The 21,111-nt window shown below is 40.4% G+C and overlaps 1 protein-coding gene across 2 annotated transcripts in view; it reads right to left on the reverse strand.

The window, feature by feature from the left end:
• fhod1 (formin homology 2 domain containing 1) overlaps positions 1-21,111 on the reverse strand; it is a 312,470-nt gene that overhangs the window by 29,421 nt on the left and 261,938 nt on the right. Inside the window, exons 12-15 of one of the 2 annotated variants that reach the window (XM_060838185.1) lie at positions 18,059-18,106; positions 17,108-17,214; positions 11,667-11,807; positions 9,995-10,932 (exon numbers count right to left, since the gene is read on the reverse strand). In XM_060838185.1, coding sequence (XP_060694168.1) covers positions 9,995-10,932; positions 11,667-11,807; positions 17,108-17,214; positions 18,059-18,106 — 1,234 coding nt within the window. The remainder of the gene's footprint in view (positions 1-9,994; positions 10,933-11,666; positions 11,808-17,107; positions 17,215-18,058; positions 18,107-21,111) is intronic. The other variant, XM_060838186.1, reaches the window with a different exon arrangement.

Below are 21,111 nucleotides of genomic sequence, written 5' to 3' on the forward strand. Positions count from 1 at the left end.
CTACTCCGTTCCTATTTCTGATGGTCGTATACCTTTTAACATCAATATTCTTTGTTTAGCAGTTCACCATTGTGTATTCCAAAAAAATTAAAATAGCATTTTGACAGTGAGGAGAGATGCACTGAATTTATCTGATGTTCTTGATGACATTCTTAATGAAGGCAGGCAATATCAGAGGATCCAGACAGTGGGATGCAACTGAGCTGACACTGGCTACAATTTCAGCAGCTGGGCACTGCAGATCCCAACAGCAAACCCTAATCAGTACTGGTCACCTGCTTTTCACTCAATGGTGACTGTGTTTCCTACATTACAACGGTGATGACATGTCATTGGCTATAAAGTGCTTAGTCACTTACTGAGATAGTAGAAGTCGGTGTATAAATTGCTAACCTTTCTTTTTGCAGGCAGAGGGGTGAGAGCTCTCTTGCACTCACCAGTATATGGTGCAGGAATGGGAAGGACACAGATCCTTGTGCCTCTTTAAGGCCTTCATTTTTAATCTGAAATATTTTCTGGTCTGTTAACCTAACATCATGCATATTCATTGGGAACTTTGAGACAAAGCCTTCACAAAAGAATTTCTGCTCCTATGTCTTGTGGCTTTATGATATCAAAGTGGTATCTACTCACAAAATACTGTTTTCCCGTTTAACACAAAAAAGAAGAAAAATTCTGCATGAGATTATTTCAAATATGTTTGCATTCCACTAATAGTTCACTAATTTTATCGAGGTAAGTAGTTGAATTATCGAGACTAGGAAACTAAGTTGCATCATTGACCGGCACTGTAATAATGAATTGTAGCTGTTACAATTGCTATCTCAGTCCATGCAATAGGGAGATGATATGAGTGGTACCTGCTGGAAAAGCACTTGTCTGGACTTTGGACAAGTGTCCTGGTGGCACTCACTTTCAAAAGCCTCATGGATGAATAATGGTTACTGTTCAAAAACTATCTCCTGACCACACAGTCATATCACTCAGGAGATGAAAAGAGGGGTGAGAATGAGGAAATAAGGAAGAATGAACAAACTTTAATATGATAAGAGTACTATTTGCAAGCTTGGTGATTTCCCTTCAGCCAATGAAGTTCTTTTGTAGTGCAGACATTGTTGTGATATAATACACAGAAGCAGCATAAAGACCTAACCTGAATCAACAAGCACAGCAATAAAAACACCAAAGCCGTCTTCCTGTCTATATTTCAGGCCATAACAGATCTCAACTCCAGTCACTTGCCATCAGAACAACAGGAAGGTCAGTCATTCTTTCCTGGAACCTGCGGTGTTGGTATTCAGCAGGAAGTACACAGGAATGTCAACCTGTGGTTGTCTTACAATCTACAACTTTGAAAAGGAACAGCAGATTTCGAAACCAAATTGAATTAAAGGAGGCAGGTAAGTGCTATCACTGATAGATACTTACCCAGCATTCATTCATAGTCTACAATAAGGATTGAAAGTACAGACTGACACAGTTCTCACTGTAATGTAAAATATTTTCCTATCTTCTGTAAAGATCATCTCAACCTTAACAACATGAGAATTGGGAACAAGAGTATCGAAGGGGCCCCTCCAGCCTGTCCTTCCATTCAATACAATTATGGCTCATCTTTTGTTTCAATCCAACTTTCCCGCCTGATCCCCATATCTCTAGATTCCCTGAAACACCCGAAATCTGTCGATCACAGTCTGGAATGTATTTGATAATGGTGTATTAAGAACCCATTGCACTGGACAATTTTAAACACTCAAAACCCTTTGAAATGAAGAAATTTCACCTCATTGTGGTCCTCTATAGTTGGCTTCTAATTCTGACACTGTGTGCCCCCATAGTAGATCTTCTATCTCAGAATGATACAGAAATGATAAGTGTTTCTGTGAGAAACAGATCTAATTTCCTGTTGTTTAACATATACTCCATGCTTCAGCTCTGGCTTCTAGCACGTTGTACAATTTGTTTACTTTTCTCTAAACCCACAGTCAGGCATGAACAATCAACAGACAAATATAATCAAACAAGTGAACACGACACACCCACCTCCCGCCTTGACCACCCAGGAGGAGAAAACTCTCAGTTGCTCCTGTGTCAAAAAAAACTGCTGCAAAGGGATTACCTCTCATTCCTCTAAACACCACAGAGTACGGGCCCTAGATAAGCATGAGGTGCTGCATTTTGGACAGGTAAGTCAGGTATGACTTATATATTGTTGAAAAGTGTGGTGCTGGAAAAGCACAGCAGGTCAGGCAACATCCGAGGAGCAAGAGAGTCGACATTTCAGGCATAAGTTTATACCCAAAACATCGACTTTCCTGGTCCTCGAAAACTGTCTGACCTGCTGTACTTTTCCAGCGCCATATTTTTTGACCTCTGATCTCCAGCATCTGCAGTGCTCACTTGCTCCTAAGACTTATACATTTAATGGTAAGGTCCTGGGAAATGCAGGTTCATAGCTCCTTGAAGGTGGACAACTTTTATTCGTCAAAGCATTGAGTACAGGAGTTGGGAGGTCATGTTGCTGCTGTACGGGACATTGGTTAGACCACTGTTGGAATACTGCGTTCAATTCATGTCGCCTTCCTGTTGGAAGGATGCTGTGAAACTTGAAAGGGTTCAGAAAAGATTTACAAGGACGTTGCCAGGGTTGGAGGGTTTGTGCGATAGGGAGGGGCTGTTTTTGCTGGACCTTTGGAGCCTGAGAGGGGACCTCATGGAGGTTTCTACCATCATGAGGGACATGGATAGGGTGAATAGCTAAGGTCTTTTTCCTGATGTAAGGGAGTCCAAAACGAGGAGGCATAGGTTTAGGATGAGAGGGGAAAGTTTTAAAAGGGACCACATTTTTACACAGAGGGTGATGCGTGTATGGAATGAATTGCCACAGGAAGTAGTGGAGGCTGGTACAATTACAACATTTAAAAGGCATCTGGATGGGAAGGATTTAGAGGGATTTGGGCCAAATGCTGGTAAATGGGAATAAATTAGCTTAGAATATTTGGTCAGCATGCACAAGTTGGACGTGAGGGTCTATTTCTGTGCTGTACATCTCTATGAGTCTCAGTGCTCAGCCTCCCAGAGGACGTCTTTTTGTCCCAAGAACCAACCTGGTGAACCTCAGGGGTACTACCTCCAATACAAGTCTGTCTCTTCTTCTACATGGAGACCAGCACTGTACACAGTATTCTCGGTGCAGTCTTCTCTCAACCCTGCAAAATGTCAGCAAACCTTCCTTATTCTTGTCTTATCATTCCCTTGCAATAAATGCCAATACAGTCAATTTGCCTTCCTAATTGTTTGCTGTACCTGCAAACGTCAGTGAAAGTAGACTCTCTGAACATCAACATTTTTGCATCCATTAACCAAATTTTGCGATAGCTGTGGTTATTATTCCGGGGAATGTGGGAGTTGTGCATGGGGCCTATACGGATTCCTGATCATGGCAGATACCAAACAAATTGCACAGGAAAGTGAAGATTTTGCTGGGCCAGCCCTCCAACCTTGAAGACCTCTGAGAATACCCATTTAAATTATGCAGTTCAGATGGCTCTGATGAAATTAAGTGTGTAGTTATTCAGTAAAAATTGGACCATTTGATACATGCTGTAACTCCTGAGTGATTATTCACCTAACCCTGTACCTAACGTAGACATCCTTAGACAAAAACATGCACACCCTATCCTCTCCTACAGGGACCCTCTCCCACTTAGCCCCAATCTGAACCCAATCATCTGCATCTGGCCCATTTTCCACCTCTCCGGACCTAATATCTCATTCCCCACCACCCACCCCTGCAAGGCTGTGGCCCTCTCCGCCCTCTGCTCTACCTCTGACCCTACCTCCCTCCTGGACCCCTATTTCCCTCAACCTCAGTCCCAATCCTCCCCTCCCCCCAGCCCAACATAGCCTCAACACCAAATCACAAACCTGGCAAAGTCCTCCTTGCCATCCTACCCACCACACTCAACCCACATGACACCCTACCCATCTGTTTCCCTACCCGCTCAGCACACTAACCTTACCCTCACCTTACGTGCTTATTGCTTGACTGTTGCTGTCAAAGTGGATGGGATGCTGGATCTTTTAATGTCAGTATACAACAGCTGACTGCTGTGCAGATGGGGAGTGGTTTGCCTTCCTCTGATAGTCCAGCACTACCAAACAACTGTCAGAATGGAAGCATGGTTCCACATTTCCGAGGGTGCTCGGAGCAGGATCTCATGTCAGAAACACAGAGCTTTCTCCTTTCTGTGAGATAGCCTCTCCTTGGAAAAGCCAGCCCATTCCATTTTTATGCTTGTGCTATCAATGTGACTAAATTTGTAGTTCCCTATCTTCTACACCATCTGTCTCCTTGATCCTCACTCACTTGATTCAGTCTATGTCTTCCTCATGATTTACATCCCCACCTGGCTTTGTATGATCAGCAAACTTAGGTAAGGCAAAGCACAATGCATCCAAGTCATTAACATAGGTTGCAAAAGAGTGATACCCCAAGCATGGATCCTTGCAGCACTCCACTAGCTACAGCTTCCTAATTTGAAAATACACCATTCATCCCAATTCCTAACTAGAGCTAGAAGGTAAAGCCTCAAAATAAGGGGGAGCAGATTTAGGACTGAGTTGAGGAGGAACGTCTTCACCCAAAGGGTTGTGAATCTGTGGAATTCCCTGCCTAGTGAAGCAGTTGAGGCTACCTTGTTGAATGTTTTAAAGGCAAACATACATAGATTTTTGAACAGAAAGGAATTAAGGGGTATAATGTGCGGGCAAAAAATTGGAGCCGAGTCCACAGAAAGATCAGCCATGATCTTACGGAATGGTGGAGCAGGCTCAACAGGCCAGATGGTCTACTCCTGCTCCTATTTCTTATGTTCCTTTCCAATGACCAATTCCTTGTTTACACTAAAGTATTACCTCCAGCTCAAAAACTTGCAAATTAATCTTTGTGTAACACCTTATCAAATAGCCTTGAGTGTCCAACCATATTACCTCCATTACTTTCCTTTTGTTACCTTGTTAACTACACCTCACAAACAAATTCATTTGTCAAGCATGATTTCCCTTTTTTAAAATCATGGTGATTTTGTCTGATTATATAGGGATTTTCTAAGTGCACTGGTAAGAGTTCCTTAATACTGTAATAGATTTTCTCAGTGGCTGATGTCAGGCTAACTGACCCATTAGTCCCTCATTTCACTCTCTTTCCTTTCTTGAATAACGATGCTACATTTTCCAACTTGCAATCCACTAGGACTGTTCCAGAATCTAGAGAATTTGCAAATTACTTAAATATATTTATTATTTTGTTATGGCTCTTTAAATTCTTTCAGGCACTATAAAAGATTCATTAGTTAAACATTTACAACAATTATCAAATCTGGGAGTGATTACTATGACATCTTATTGCTTCCTTCAACATACTTGGAACCAAAAATCATAGAATTTCAAATTCCCTGAGGCCCTGAAACAACACAATCAGAAATATCGCCATCCCAGGTTGTGGTTTTACAAACCTTTTCATGACTTAAACAGGAAATGATTCAAACAATGAAGAATTAATCGCAGCGCAGTAAGTGTGTGCGTTAACTAATAACCCAGGTCACTTTAATTTCGTTGACAGGTTCAGGAGGTCTTTGGCAGTTCTTGTTAATAATTCCAGACAAATCACACACCACAGCAGAAAATTAGCCAACATTAAACCTTTACTTAGCTATAATATCCTCCCTGCTCAGAACTGCATGTAGTTAAGGTCTCTCTGCAAGAGCATCTCAAGGTTAACCACTGTGGGGATACAGATCATTGAGTCTCTCTAATGAGGAAGTGCTTGATCCACATTTTGTACCTTCCCAAGAGGGATGGCTAAATAATTAGCTCACTGAATCAGCAATTGAAGAATCAATGAACCTAAAACTGTGGCACAGTACACTGGCACTCTGGTCTGACTTGACATTATGTTCCCACTGTACCTCATTTTTGAGATTTGATCATGGTGATTCTATTATTTACATACTTTTGCAACACCAGTATTGCAGGTTTATTTTAGAACACAGTATTGCAGCACACAATGAGGGATGAATCAATATAGTAATTACCATGTGCCAGTGTTAGTTCAGTGCAAAGGCTCTTGTCTCTGAATCAGAAGGTTGTGGGTTCATGTTTAGCCTAGGGAGAGTTCAGTGAGAGTCGGGATTATATGTTTACATTCTGTCGTGTACTGACTGATGGAGAACTACACTGTCAGAGGTGATATTGTTTGGATTAGAAATTAAATTGAGGTTTGGCTAATCTCTCAAACCACTTCAAATGGTTGCAAACTAAACAGCAGCACTGCAATCCTCCCCAGGGTTACACCCAACGATCTACATCAATGAAGCAGATAATCTGACTAGTATAAAACTGGTGTTCATGGGAGCTTGCGGTGCCCAAATTAACAGCTACATTTTCTCCAGTGCAACAGCGACCACATATCTATACTACTTAATTGGTTATGAAGGCTGAGGACATCCAGAAGTTGCTACAAATGCAAAGCTTTTTTTTCAACTTATTGCAATTAAAGCAAACAACAATATCTTTTGCAAACATAAAGAAACCGGATGCCTGTAATTTAAAACTTTAATTCATTGATTGTACCTCACCCACCCAGTGTTTAACGGAACAGATTCGAAGTACAATGTTTGCTGAACAGGCGACAGGAAGGGGCAGGGATAATAGACTATCTCCTGGTCCCAGGAACCCTGCTGGAAGAAAACTAGGAGAGTGGGTTTGCAGGAGTCCTGGAGAAGAGATTGGCACATGTGAATGGGCAGCCTTCCTCCGTGGCCTTTCCCTGAGGATGACAAATATTGGCAATGAACAGATAGATACTCAGGCTGCCACTGATCTGGGCAGAAAAACTGTGCAAATCTCAGTTTTCTTATTGAGTAAATTAATTCATTGTCTGACTGTATGAAACTCAATCTCCCAGTATCCATGAGGTCAGATGAAAAATCACAAAGGAAAATACAGGTTCCAGGGAGATGCATTCTAAGAGCAGGGAAACAGATACACAAAGACAACCCATAGAGTTGTTTGATGAAGCAAGATTTCCAAAATCGATCCCAATCATTTGAGAGGACTACATGAAAAACAAGAGAAAGAGAAAAATGTAGTGATTGTAATGAGGTCAGCCAGATGGATATCATAAAATAGGAGTTCCCTAATTGGACCAGATTAACAGCCCCAATCAGGGAGCCCTGGCTGACAGATAAAAACAGGAGTGTCAGAAATCCTGTTCACTCTGAAGGAGCTGGATCATTGACAAGAACTGTCCACCTATAAGGGTGACTTGGTGACATGATACCAACCTCTGTGGAGTTATTTCAGAAAAGGATAGGAATGTACAACTGAAACAAATTTAAGGCTGACTATAAATTTCTAACGTTGCTCTTTGCATTCACTAAAACATTGAAAAAGACAACACTAACAGAAATCACTGAGTAAAGATTTGCTGTGGTAGGACATGTAACAGCATCTTCAATTAGTCAGACCTGCCCTTGTGTGTTTTGATTTAACAATATTTTTATGGCAACTTGCTGAAAGCGGAGATATATTCTAACCAAACTGTTAAGACATGTTAGGACACACATCTAGACTTGAATCCATATGATCTGGCTCAGAGATAGGGACACTACCACTGCACCACAACAGCCTTCAAGATGATACCGAAGCATTTGAATGACAAATATTAAGGATAATTGGCAGTAGACAGATTTCTGAAAATATAAGCTAGCAACTCTGCAGTGAGAAATCTAGGAATTGGATGAACAGGGCAAGCAACTATGTAGCTCCTTAAAGAATTAGATTGAAGGATTGTAAAGTTAACAGGGGAAGGATTGAGACTAATATATAAGTAGATTGGGTGATTTAAAATCAAATAGGATATAGATAGAAATATAAAGAGTGAAAGAAATATTGACTCAAAAGCAAAAGGAAGACATTCATAAAAGTAAAATACTTTAGCTTTAACATGTTAAAAATCTTCAACAACAATTAAAACCTGACAAAATGAGACTCCATTTGAAATAATGAATGTTCAGTGTTGGAGAGAGATTGACTGAAGATAATTAGCATTTATCCCATTATTAAAAGGATACTCAAGTGAACAAGACTTAACTTTAATTAGTATCCACAGTGAAACCATAGCAACCTCAAGTCATTTGATACATTTCAATGGCTAAGTGGTAAGTGAGATATTGTTTTTGCAATGCCAGTGTCAGAGTTATGCATGTTTTTTCAAACTTCAGAATTTCTATGTTTGACCTCATATCAGCTCTCAGATGAAGCATTGCTGCAGCATTTCTGCACAGATAATGGATGAAATTACATTTATACAAAGTACCATCCATTGCAGAAACTCACAAGGCCCCTAAGATAGTATTTTCCAAACTTATGGCCACTTTCATCAAGGACAACAACGACAACAGATATATGGGAACACCAGCATCTGCACGCTCCCCTCCAAGCCACTCACCATAATGACATAGAAATATATCGCCATTCCTGCAGTGTCACTGAAACAAAATCCTAGAACTCCCTCCCCAGTAGCACTGTGGGTGTACCTACAACAAATGGAATAAAGTGGTTTACGGCAGCAACTCACCACCACTTTCTCAAGGGCAACTAGGAATGGTGATGAAGACAGGGTATTTGAGAACACAGTTTGAATATCAATCATCTAGTCCTCAAAGTAATAAACCTGACATTGGACTAATATTGAGTGGAATACGACTCGTTAAAATAGAAAACGTTATCTGCATGGAACACCTTATGATCTTAAAAATAGTTGAGTCTTCATTAGCTGATCTTGCCTCCACAATGTGATAAGTTCCTACACTATCTATGTAAAACATGGCAGTAACATGGTACAATGATTCATGCAGGACAAAACTATTGATCCATATTATAGATCATTATGAATTCTCTCTCAGGATCCTGACCTGATTTTGGATGGATACTAGTTCACCAGAGTAACTATTCTTATCCTATTTTTAAAAATCTTTTTATTCCACAATCCCAGGGTAATTTTTCCCATAAGTCTATCACTATCTTATTAGTGATTGCTAAAAACTGTATTTTCATTCAATGATTGTAAGGTAACCACCATCTCACTAAGTGTCTTACCAGCTCAGGTTCGAGAAAAGTGAGGAAATGCACACGGCACATGTCAGGTGGCCAGCATCCTGTGTCAGGCAGATAACATATCCAGAAGTGGCACTTAATTTCAAATGTGACAGGAATGAGCAGGTTCACTACAACTGAGAATTGTTGTCACACCTCCTTATCTTGCAGCTATGTTACAGAATTGAAGAGGAGCTCCAGATGAGGTCACCAGTATAATTTAGACATCTTTACCTATTGTTTATAGGTTACAAGCTAACATCAAAAATTTCATTTGCTTTTTAGTCCCTGGAAAATTAAATGTTTTCATAATATCCAATAATCTTGCCAAAAAACATTGATTAGTGTCAAATTCTCTCTGTGTTTTACCTCCCTCTCCATTGGTATTGATAATGGTGCATTGATTAGCATCACTAGGCAGCTTACTGTCATCTGTAAATTTAGACCCATTGGAGCTGGGTCCACTGTTGCAGCCATCAAATCATTTATGAGACTATTGATTCCTGTGGATTTCACTGGTAGATCCTTTTCCACAAAATTACCCTTTGCTGTGTAAATTCCGGCTAAATAAATACAACTAGTGAATCAATTTCAAGTCTATCTCAAATATCTTTCTGATATCATAGCAATACAAATATGCCCTGACTCCTCACCCACATCCACCACATCTCTAACATCCCCGAAGGAATTCATTACATTAATCAGCTATAACCTGCCCAACAGAAAGCACAGTCTCATTTGAAGCAGATATTACTGACATGCAACTCTTATGGCATGTAAAATGGCTTTTTTTTGTTAGCTTTTCTCAGTAATCAAAAGGCAGATGAATCCTTACCTTTGTTGGTAACTCCTTAGCTTTAGACTCAAACAGATGTTCCAATTTAGTGGTGTCCACTGTCACTTTATCTAAGGAAGCCCAGACAGTGCCCCGGCCAAATTTACAGCTCTTGGAGGGGCCTTCGGGCTGCTTCAGTTCCTTCCAGAAGAGCTTGACGGTCTTTCTCTTCTTTGTTAATGCAGAGTTCGCTCCTTGTGAAGGGAAAACATTAGTGGGTGGAGGTGGGGGAGGTAGAGGAGGGCCAGATGATTGTCCAAAAGGTGGAGGTGGTGGAGGGGGAGGTCCTCCAGATGGTGGAGGGGGAGGGGGAGGAGGAGGAGGAGGAGGACCACCTCCGGGCGGTAGAGGGGGTGGAGGTGGCAGCACCGATGGAACCACTGAACTCCCAGGTGATCCAGAAAGATCATGTTTAGCAGTTGCCTTGGTCATGCATGAGTCTACATCTAATACATCGATGTCCTCCTCCTCACGGAGATCTGTGAAATCTAAATCTTTGATTTTCAGCACTCTAGGACTTGCTTCTAGTTGGTCCCACATGTACTCAGAGTCCTTCTTCATAATGGATGTTTTTTCCACATTTTTCTCATTAAGTTCAGCCTCAATGCTGACCTGTTCCTTCAAAGCCTTAACCTGAGGTTCTGCAAACTTCTCCAGTGTGGACTTTACACTTCCAGGGATGCTTTCAATGCTGGCTTTCTTCTCACACTCCTCAGTCTGATAGCTGGCCTGCCTGGAAAAGTGTTTGATTAGACTCTCGGTAGATTCCTCCGAAGCCTTTTTGGTGACTCTCCTCTCACTTTCAGTGGGACTCTCTTCCTTGGTGAGCTGAAAGTTATTGACCTTGGCTTTAGCATAAAGCATATCAAGCATGAATTTCTTGTCATTGGAGATGGCACTGCACTGATCCAGACTGGACTGACGGATGATGCATCGACCTGCAGACAAGCAAGACACCAACATAATAAGCTACACTAACCTGTTAAACAATCAAACCGTTTCTAAGCAGTTTTTTTTAATATATATGTTCCAAAAAGAAAAGACAAAACTAAGGCTAACAGTAAATCGCAACCCTCCTGGCTTACTTTTGTGGTGTCCAACATTGGGACAAGGCCCTGAGCTTCCACACACCACCATTCTGAGCTTCAGAAAGCAAAATGATGTTCTTCTTCAAGATGGCAAGTGCAGCTTTGTTGCACATTTCACGCTATGCCGTGCTCTGTTCAACAAACTGAACCCAAACTAAACAGAGCACAACAGTTGTTTTGCACCAAGCAAAGAACGTGACCATTTGATCAAAACAATTTACATAGTTTTTTCTTAAAAACATAAACGTCAAATTACAAGTAGTTTACTCTGCCAGGCAAGGGAGTTGAAGTTAAGTGTGCATTCTGGCAGGAAGCCCAGAGTTCTTTCAATCATATTAACAAAACTTCTGATACTTTAAAAAACAGCAGAGCAGATTTCAGCACTTCCCTCTTTATTTAGTATGGAAAGGAAAGCAGTCCATTCTTCTGGGGTTGATTAGGCTGGTAACCCACCAATTTATCTATCTTTTACAAAGAAACATTTCTTGCTGTTTAATGAGAAATGCAGACCCTTTGTTTAGTGGATGTCCCCACAGTTTGCTCTTGGGGATTGAACGGATACTGGAAGATGAAACCTCTCTTGCCTGTCTCATTATCGCCAGCCTGTCTGTCTCCCCTCTCTTCCCTCTCCAACGTGCTGCTGGTTGATGAACTGCTGGAGGCTGAACATGGCTCTCTCTCGTTTAATGCTTCATTCTGTTGCTCCTTTTCACTCAGCACCTCAACTGAAAGCAATAAGAGTGATTCAGTTTAGGGAATTTGACAACATATTTTTATCAACAGTCATCAACATACAAAAACCAACAGCTTGGAAAAAAAAATCCATTGTAAATATGCGTCTTGTTATGAACCAAAATATCCCAATGATTTCTTAATTCCAAGAAGTAATAACTCAGAAATTATTCATCTGACTAAGTACTAAAATAGCTACTGAGTAATTCAACATAATCTTCCACAACTGATGATTGCAAAATACAGTGTAGTGTTGGATTACTCAGACCAACAAGTTCCTAGGGATGCTCATTGGCATTAATTAGTAAATCCAACAGCCTTAGCTGAGTTTGGGTACAACAATTGGCCTCAGTACCAGAAGGTTAAGATTTATCAAAGGGTTCAAAGAGAGAGTAAAGAGAAATGCTAGGAAAATCATCTTTATGCTGACAAAGAATGGAATTCTTTGCCACAATAGGAAGTACAGGCAGAAACTGCAAAAAGCATTGACAGATCAGCAGCTGGTCATTTACACCAGTTGATGATACAAGATCAAATAGTCAGAAAGAGAACACCTCTGGGCCGCCCGGACCAACCAACCCAACCACCCCGTGGCTCAACACTTTAACTCTCCCTCCCACTCCACCGAGGACATGCAGGTCCTTGGACTCCTCCACCGGCAGAACATAACAACACGACGGCTGGAGGAGGAACGCCTCATCTTCCGCCTGGGAACCCTCCAACCACAAGGGATGAACTCGGATTTCTCCAGTTTCCTCATTTCCCCTCCCCCCACCTTGTCTCAGTCGGTTCCCTCAACTCAGCACCGCCCTCCCAACCTGCAATCTCCTTACTGACCTCTCCGCCCCCACCCCACTCCAGCATATCACCCTCACCTTGACCTCCTTCCACCTATCCCACCTCCATCGCCCCTCCCCCTAGTCCCTCCTCACTACCTTTTATCTTAGCCTGCTTGGCTACTCTCTCTCATTCCTGATGAAGGGCTTATGCTCGAAACGTCGAATTCCCTGTTCCTGAGATGCTGCCTAACCTGCTGTGCTTTAACCAGCAACACATTTTCAGACCAGAAATAACAGGCCAAATAGCCTTCTTCTGTGATGTAAAGTTAACACTGGTCTAGCTGCTGATTATTTGATGTGTACAAGTTATGTGTAATGATGTCATTAACTTGTAGTACAATTCCACAACTTCATGAGGGAAAAAATCCATTGGCTATTTTGAATTCAGAAACAGACTTTTTATTTTGTTTTGGTACTTTCTACAATTTCAATGTAAATAGCGATTGGGAAAAATTTTATCACCATGTTTATAAAGCACAAAATGTTAGAACACCAAGTGTAGAATGGCTAAAACCCACTCACTTTATGAAGCAAATATAATCTCTGATAATCAACTCCCCTGCAGTGAAGTCTTACACAATGTCTCCCTGAACTCAATAAAGGTAATCAAGTAAACTTCAGGGATAATTACAATCGAACTGAAAAGCTGGGAGGTATGCCATGAGCCAGACAAGTATTTGTAAAGAGCAGCAGACAATGTATATTACCAGTTCATTTATTCCTACAATTAACCTGCTTTTAACATGGTTCCAAAGCAAATAAATCAAAGAAATTAACCATCAAAACAAAAGCAGGGTATGGCAGATACTGGAAATCTGAAATGAAAACAGAAAACACTAGAAATACTCAGCATGGCTTGGTACATCTCTAGAGAGAGAATGTTCAGGTCAAGGAGAGTAAAAGGACCTGAGATGTTATCTCTTCCTTCTCTCCACAGCAGTTGTTAGACCTTCTGAATGTTTTCAGCACTTCCCAGTTTTTCTTATTTGAACTGGAAGTTAGGCCAGAAATTCAAAAGGCTTTGAAATCTTGCAAACATCTGTATCAGCACTCTTGTGCAATCTCCACAAACCTTCTGCTCCATCAGCACCCCAGCAGGACCCCAAAATCTAATTTATTTTATAGCAGCTCCACATTGGTATCTGCTGGTCAGCTGTTATCTTAGATATCCTGAAATATGGAAAGAAAGCTCTTCATTTTTCATGATTCATCTGAGTAGCACCTGTTAAACAGGTTCAGAAATCATTCCAACATCAGTTGCCTCAGTCAGTTTCATCATGTTGTCAGCCAGAGCTTACTCTCTGTGCTGCAGGGAATATCACATAGAATCCCCACACTGCAGAAGTAGGTCATTCGGCCCATCGTGGTCACTCCGACCTTCCAAAGAGCAACCCACCAAGACCCACATCCCCCCATCCTAACCCCATAACTCTGCAAATCCCAGGGTTAAAGTATCTAGCCTGCACATCCCAGGACACTACTGGCAACTTCCCATGGCCAATCCACCTAACCTGTGCATGTGTGGACTATGGGAGGAAACAGGAGTACCCAAAGAAAACCCAAGCAGACACAGGGAGAATGAGTAAACCCCACACAGACAGTCACCCAAGACTGGAATTGAACTGGGTCCCTGCCACTGTGGGTCAGCAGAGCTAACCACTGAGCCACCGTGCCACCCAGTTATTATTATGGATGTTTCTGTTGCATACAAGAAAGTGGATAGGTTGTAGCATCGTATAAGTTTCTTTCCTTGTTACATGCTTGAGTTCTCTTTATGATGCATTCTTCATCTTCACAAAATTACTTCTGGTTCTCTCTGTACTCCCTTTAACTTCTGCATCCCATCTGCCATTTTCTGCTTTCATTGTCCTAAAGAGGCAAATTTAACTGCTTTTTCTATCCTGACATAACACGCTTCAATCTTCACTGTAATGTCTTTGAATATACTTCTAACTACCATTGATTCTAATCTTAAGCTGTTCATACTCAATGCTCACATTACAAACTTCAAGAGTGTACATGATCTACAATATTTTACAGGGTCTCTTCTGATTCTGCAAGTAGTGCTTTCAATGTACAGAAAATTTGTTGGGTTCTTAACACAATAAATTGTATCCCTGGGAGTATCTCTAATTCTATAAATAATTCAAAGTTTGGGAGAAGATTTATAGCTCGGGTGCTCATTGTTGTGGTTCTGTTTGCCGAGCTGGGAATTTGTGTTGCAGACGTTTCGTCTCCTGTCTAGGTGACATCCTCAGTGCTTCAGAGCCTCCTGTGAAGCGCTTCTGTGATCTTTCCTCCGGCATTTATAGTGGTTTGTCTCTGCCGCTTCCGGTTGTCAGTTCCAGCTGTCCGCTGCAGTGGCCGGTATATTGGGTCCAGGTCGATGTGCTTATTGATTGAATCTGTGGATGATTGCCATGCCTCTAGGAATTCCCTGGCTGTTCTTGGTTTGGCCAAACAGAGAATTATTGTGTATAAATTGAATAATTTTGGTAACAGCCTTGTAATTTATTTTATTCACCTGAAATATGTCTGAATGCTCAATACTTGGTCCCAAGTGTATGCTGCAGTTCAATCTCATATTTTTAGTGTCAATGTTACATTTCAGCAACACATCCAATAACTTTTACTGATAAAAACAAGTTATTTTTCAAAAGTCTATGAAGCACATGTAAATGTCCTTGGTTCCTTCTCTGTATTTCTCTAAGGTTTTTGGTTTAAAGGTCCTTCTCTCATTCCTACTCCAGGTCTAAATCCAGAATTTGTTTCATCAATCCATGCTTCAGGTTACTAGACTGGGTCTGTCACAGGGGATGCGGGAACCAATAAGAGGCAAAAAACATTCTTAGCCTCATCCTCATCAATCTACATGCTGCAGATGCTTCAGTAAGAGTGGCCAAGAATTCCAATCTTCACACTGAGAATACTCTCCATTAGGTGATGCAGTACGATCATTGTGCTAAATGAGATAGACTGCAAACAAATATAGCAGCTCGAGGCTGGGTATCCATGAGATGATGTGAGTCAGCAGGAGAATTGTACTACAACAGAATCTGCAACCTCATTGTCTGGCAAATCTTACTATTTCTTACTATTACAATTTTCAAAATCACTTGAATAAGATGATTCACTCGGGACAGACCCTTTGGTTTTATTTCAATTACCAGCACTGAAATTAGGGATTTTCAGTGGATCAAGCAGCCAGTAAACCAGCAGTTAGCATCACTTCAGATGGAGAAGACACTGCCTGATCACACTGTTGCAGTTCCTTGGGTAAGTAACAACTCAAACAAAATGTGGTAAGCTGTATAATGTATATTTAACAAGGTACCATAGAGAAGAATTATTAACCCCAAAGCTGTGGAGATTTGGTGCAAGAAACTGGTATATAATAACAGATAATGATTAGAAGGGTAATACCAAGGTGATGGAGGGAATTGGTGAGTGACATTCTTTATGGTCCAATTTTGGGACCACTAGAGTTTCTAATTTACATCAATGACTAGGATTCTGAAACTCAATGGAAATGAATTGGCAGTGACGCCGAACTTGGAAATGTAATAGCATTGAAGGAGTTAGTCCAAGCAGATAAACTCAATATGTTAATGGAAGGAAGTGAGGACTGCAGATGCTGGAGTGTCAGAGTCGAAAAGTGTGGCGCTGGAAAAGCACAGCAGGTCAGGCAGCAGCTGAGGAGCAGGAGAGTCGACATTTCAGACGTAAGCCTTTAATGGCAGGAACAACAGAAGCTGAAGTGTAATATCTCCACGTATAAGGCATTGTCTATTTTCCTTCCTGTTTGCAATAGTTTCTACTTTAATGACTGGTACTAAAATCGATTTGAATGAAGAGAGATCGGGATGTCATAAAACCTCAAGTTCAACCAAAACCAAGCAGCAGTTAACAAAGCCAGTGGAATATTGAATTGCAGTTAACACAGTACTGTAGTTGGAAATTGTGACAAAACTGAGCAGTGTTCTGTTCAGACCACCTCCTGAGTGTTGTGTCCAGTTCTGATCACTGAAGCACTAGCAGCCTTCCAATGACCAAAGGCAGTGCATGATAGATTACAACTGTCTGAGTTGTGAGGAAAGCCCGTAAAAATGTTGGCATTTCATCATGGAAAGTAGCTAACTGAGAATAACACCTGAGAGTATATCAGACAGAGGGAGGCAAGGAAAAGAGTCATGTGGAATGTGAAACAATATCAGCAAAGTAAAAGGAGGCAAGTTTTAAAAGGTAACTTTTTTAGATTGAATATTTGGAGACTGCCCTGTGTGATGAGCATAAACAATACTTGGAATGACTTCTTTCTGAGCAGGATGAAGACATAAACAATATGAGCCCTTAAGTAACAAAAGGATGCATCTATGGGACAAGTGCATTAAAATGGGCTGAACAGTCCTCCTCATTCTTAATTATGTTATGAAAGATCAGAGCAACCAACTTACCGTCAGGAGGTCTGTCTGTGGGTATGGAGGTAAAGTCTCTGGAAAAACGCGACTTGTTTAAATTCCTCTCTCTTTGTGTGGCAACAAGATTTTCTAAAAAGCGATTTCTGTAAAAGTTACAGCAGGATCTCAGCATTTCACATTAGGCAATCCCACAAACCATTTCTAACAATGGGAGCACAAGTGACATTCCAACTAACTGATTTTCCACAGCACACCATAGCTGAACATGCAGTTAAGCACACCGATCCCTGCACACGGTAAAGCAGAGTTTTTGCAGACATTTCAAATCACAAAGCACTTTGCACTGATACTTTTGCCCTGCTTTATTACTTCAGGAGCAAATAGATCCAAAAAGGCAAAAAATCAATCCGAATCAAACTCTGGTTGATTCATCTCATGGAAGAAAACAATCACCCAATTCCCAAGAAAACAAGATAATAGTAAACATCATTCTCCTCTCACCCAGCACCATGGCACCAAGCACCAATGCATCATTCCAAACGTCTTACTATAGGCCTGTACTCAATTGTCTATGGGTTCTTAAATGATGAAACAAGAACTGATGTTCAATTTGCAAGTATTTCAATCAAGGTGATTAATTGATACTTCAAATATTAATTGGAACATGGTTTAATTATGGTAGAGTTTTTCTTTGAAAATAAAAGCTCAAAAATGGCCTTTTGTTTAACACAATGTCGAGATTATTGCTGGATTCAGATACAAACCACCAACAAAAGCTGAGGAAAGGTTGGTGAGCTATCCATGAGATGCATTGCCATGACTCTAACCGTTCAAGATCAGGTCAAATGTCCCCACATCCTCTCACCTTGTACAGGCCTATAATAAAGATAGACTTCAAACTGTGTACCTGGAACAAATGGAAAGATCACAAAAAAACCCAGTCCAGATCACAAAAGTTGAAATTTCCATTCCAATCCTAATACTTACTCATACTTTCTCAGAACTGGTTTATCAATAACAGCAACTTTCTCAGCCCTGAGAAAAAGATCAATTTCAGTATAACAACTTGCATTTATATTGTACCTTTAACCTTGTGAAACATGCCAAAACACTTGAGTGTTAGCAAACAATGATTGGCACCAAGCCGTTTATGAAGTTATCTGTGTAGATGACCAGACATTTGGTCAATAAGTGGGTTTGGGAGTGGTTTAAAATGAGGAAAGAGATTTAGGGAGATGGGAGGGAACTCCAGAACTCTGGAACCAGAATTCAAGGAGCGCAGAGATCTCAGAAGGTCATAGACCTAGAAGATACAAAGATAGGCACGGGCAAGGTCATGAGGGAAGTTGAAACGAAGGATGAGTATTTAGAAACTAAGATGTTGTTTAACAGAGGTAGTGAGCAGAGATGTGAGGGATAAATCATAACTTGTTATGCATGGGAAGTTCATAAGTCATTGGAGGTGTCGGAAAAGAAACAGATTTTATAATTTCAGATTGAAATAGTTGATAACTCAATCATTGTAACATTACTTACAAAGTCCTATGTGGTCCTTAAAGACACAGCTATTGTTGTGACCATTGTACATTAGTGGTTGATTGAGCAAACCATTTTTGAGAAAATGTGACCTAACTCTTGTTTTATGGTTAAAGACCTTAACCTTTAAAAATGTCTGATCAAAAAGAACTGTCGGTTGTACATCTGTATCTCTACCTGATATGCTCATAAATACAAGACATTCACTTGAAGTTTTCAAATCTCTGCCAACAACCATCTACATTCTTGACAAGAATCTTAACTGAATGAGATTGGGTTTGTCTGTCTGAGAAAATCATGGATGAAATAGGTCTTTGTCTCATCACGGGAGTGCCCAAAGACATCCTGTGCACCTCGCCAAATATCGCTTCTTATTTCTTAGTTCATTTTCTCTTTCTGACTACTTGATCAAGTGGAATCCAATGGGGTACAAACTGTCTCCTATTCAAACCTGAACTGTTTGCCCATCTCTGCCTTTGGCCCATTAGCAATGCCACGACTTCCCACAACGTGCATACCTTCTTCAATCACATTCTTAGCCCAACGTCATTGAAACTTTGATGTACATCTTTTTCATTCCAGGCTTGAATTTGCCAAAATCCATCTATTAGTTCCTTGAACCATATTCTGTGAAACCCCAAGTCACCCAGAACTCTGCTTCCTTAACCCTTGCTATTTCTTAGGTCTGCTCCCTTATCATTCTTGCGTTCACCCCATTTGCACTATTACTGCAGAACACAAAGTTAGATATTTATTTCAGATTTCCACAAGTTTATATACTATGATACTTGTGACACCATGGTCTTACTTACTTCATAATACTGAAAAGGGGAAGGGAAGATGCTGAAAAAACTGAGTAAACTTTCAATATAAGTATTTCATACTTTACAGAACAAAATAATTGTCTCATTACAAATTGACAGGTCTATTTAAGTCAATTTCATTGCCCATCATGGGAGGTATCAAGAGTTCACTCTGCATGACTGTCTGATAACATTATTTGAACTGGAGGAAAAGTTAAAGAAAATAACAGTCTGATTTTAGTCAGTGGGGAGAGTGGATTCAATGCAGTGGAAGGTTCATATGGAAACAATACATTGTAGGCAAAAGTAAGGACACGGAAACCATCAAGTGACAGATTAGTTTGACAGTACTTTAAGAATTGAATTGATTTTTAAAACTACAAACAGAGAAAAAGTGACACTTAAATCAATATTCAAGCTTGAACTCCATGTAAGTGGAAAACAATTCACAGGAATGTACAGCATTTGGAGTGGTAGATGAAACTATGAACTGAATTAAACAACTACCAATTACTTTCCGTGATGTGAGAAAGCTCAGAAAAATAACAACTTTATAAAGCACCTTGAACATAATGAAGCATTCAGCACAGGAGTGTTAACAAACTCTCAAAGTGCAGAACTGATAAATCAGTGCAGCCATAATGATCTTTCCTGATAAGGATTCCCTCCAATGATGAATGGTATTCTGCTGTTTAATTAATATCTCTAATTTTGATCCTATACATATGGAAGAACAATTCACTATCAGAATGATCAACCAATACAGTACAATACAAATAACCAAGGAAACATCACTGTGGCTTTGTATACCAGGATAAAGTGAAATAAGGCAATATCCTTTAAAAGGTTTCATCCTACAGAAAGTGCTGGCTCTGCTAGGCAGTCAGGATGGCAGATAATAGACTGACTTCTCAGCACTCCAGAACTTGGGTATTACTAAACAGACAAATATATTGCCCAAGCTTTTCATCTTGCACTCATCAGGTCAAACACAAAAGCCAGTTCACACTGTGACTATACAGCCGCTACTAACAGGATGCTGCCGTCAGTCCAAAAAAATGTTCTTACTGTGTATGAATTTCAGTGCTTGTGCAATGTCAAATGTCCCAACAATCAGCTGACCAAATCGAATGGCATTTTTCTTTGGCTGTTCATTACGGACAGAGGATAGTTAGTACTCAAACAGCCTGTGCTTACAAAACCCAAAATGAAATCTCTCCTGTTACATGTGAATCTGTGTTTGGGCAGCAATTACTGAACAATCCTGAGCTACACTAATAACCAATTTAAAATTATTAGTTGAGCTCACAACATGGCTTAAAGACAGTTACTAGAAGTGACATACATGAGTGTGCAGGGACCTTGTTCTATCCAAATGAAAGGAACATGTTCAAGCCTTATGCTTCTTTTCAATTATACAGGAGTTTAGAAGTCAACAGTTCCCCACTACCATCTCCGTGGCAATATCTTGGCCAATCAGAATCAACTTACCAACCAACTAGTTACCTTTTCTGGAGTATAAATTACTGTAATATAAATTTAGTTTTCATGCATTTGTCCTCAAATTCACAAGATGAAAAGCTCAAGTAATATGGCTGCCTTTTCAGCAATGATGGAATTGTGGATAGTTAGAGTTCCAAATTTACTTGCTGCATTATACACTTGTTACAAAAACAACTTGTGATTACTAACCACAGATAA

This window comes from Hemiscyllium ocellatum, chromosome 17, assembly GCF_020745735.1.
Source record: "Hemiscyllium ocellatum isolate sHemOce1 chromosome 17, sHemOce1.pat.X.cur, whole genome shotgun sequence".
NCBI classification, from domain to species: domain Eukaryota; kingdom Metazoa; phylum Chordata; class Chondrichthyes; order Orectolobiformes; family Hemiscylliidae; genus Hemiscyllium; species Hemiscyllium ocellatum.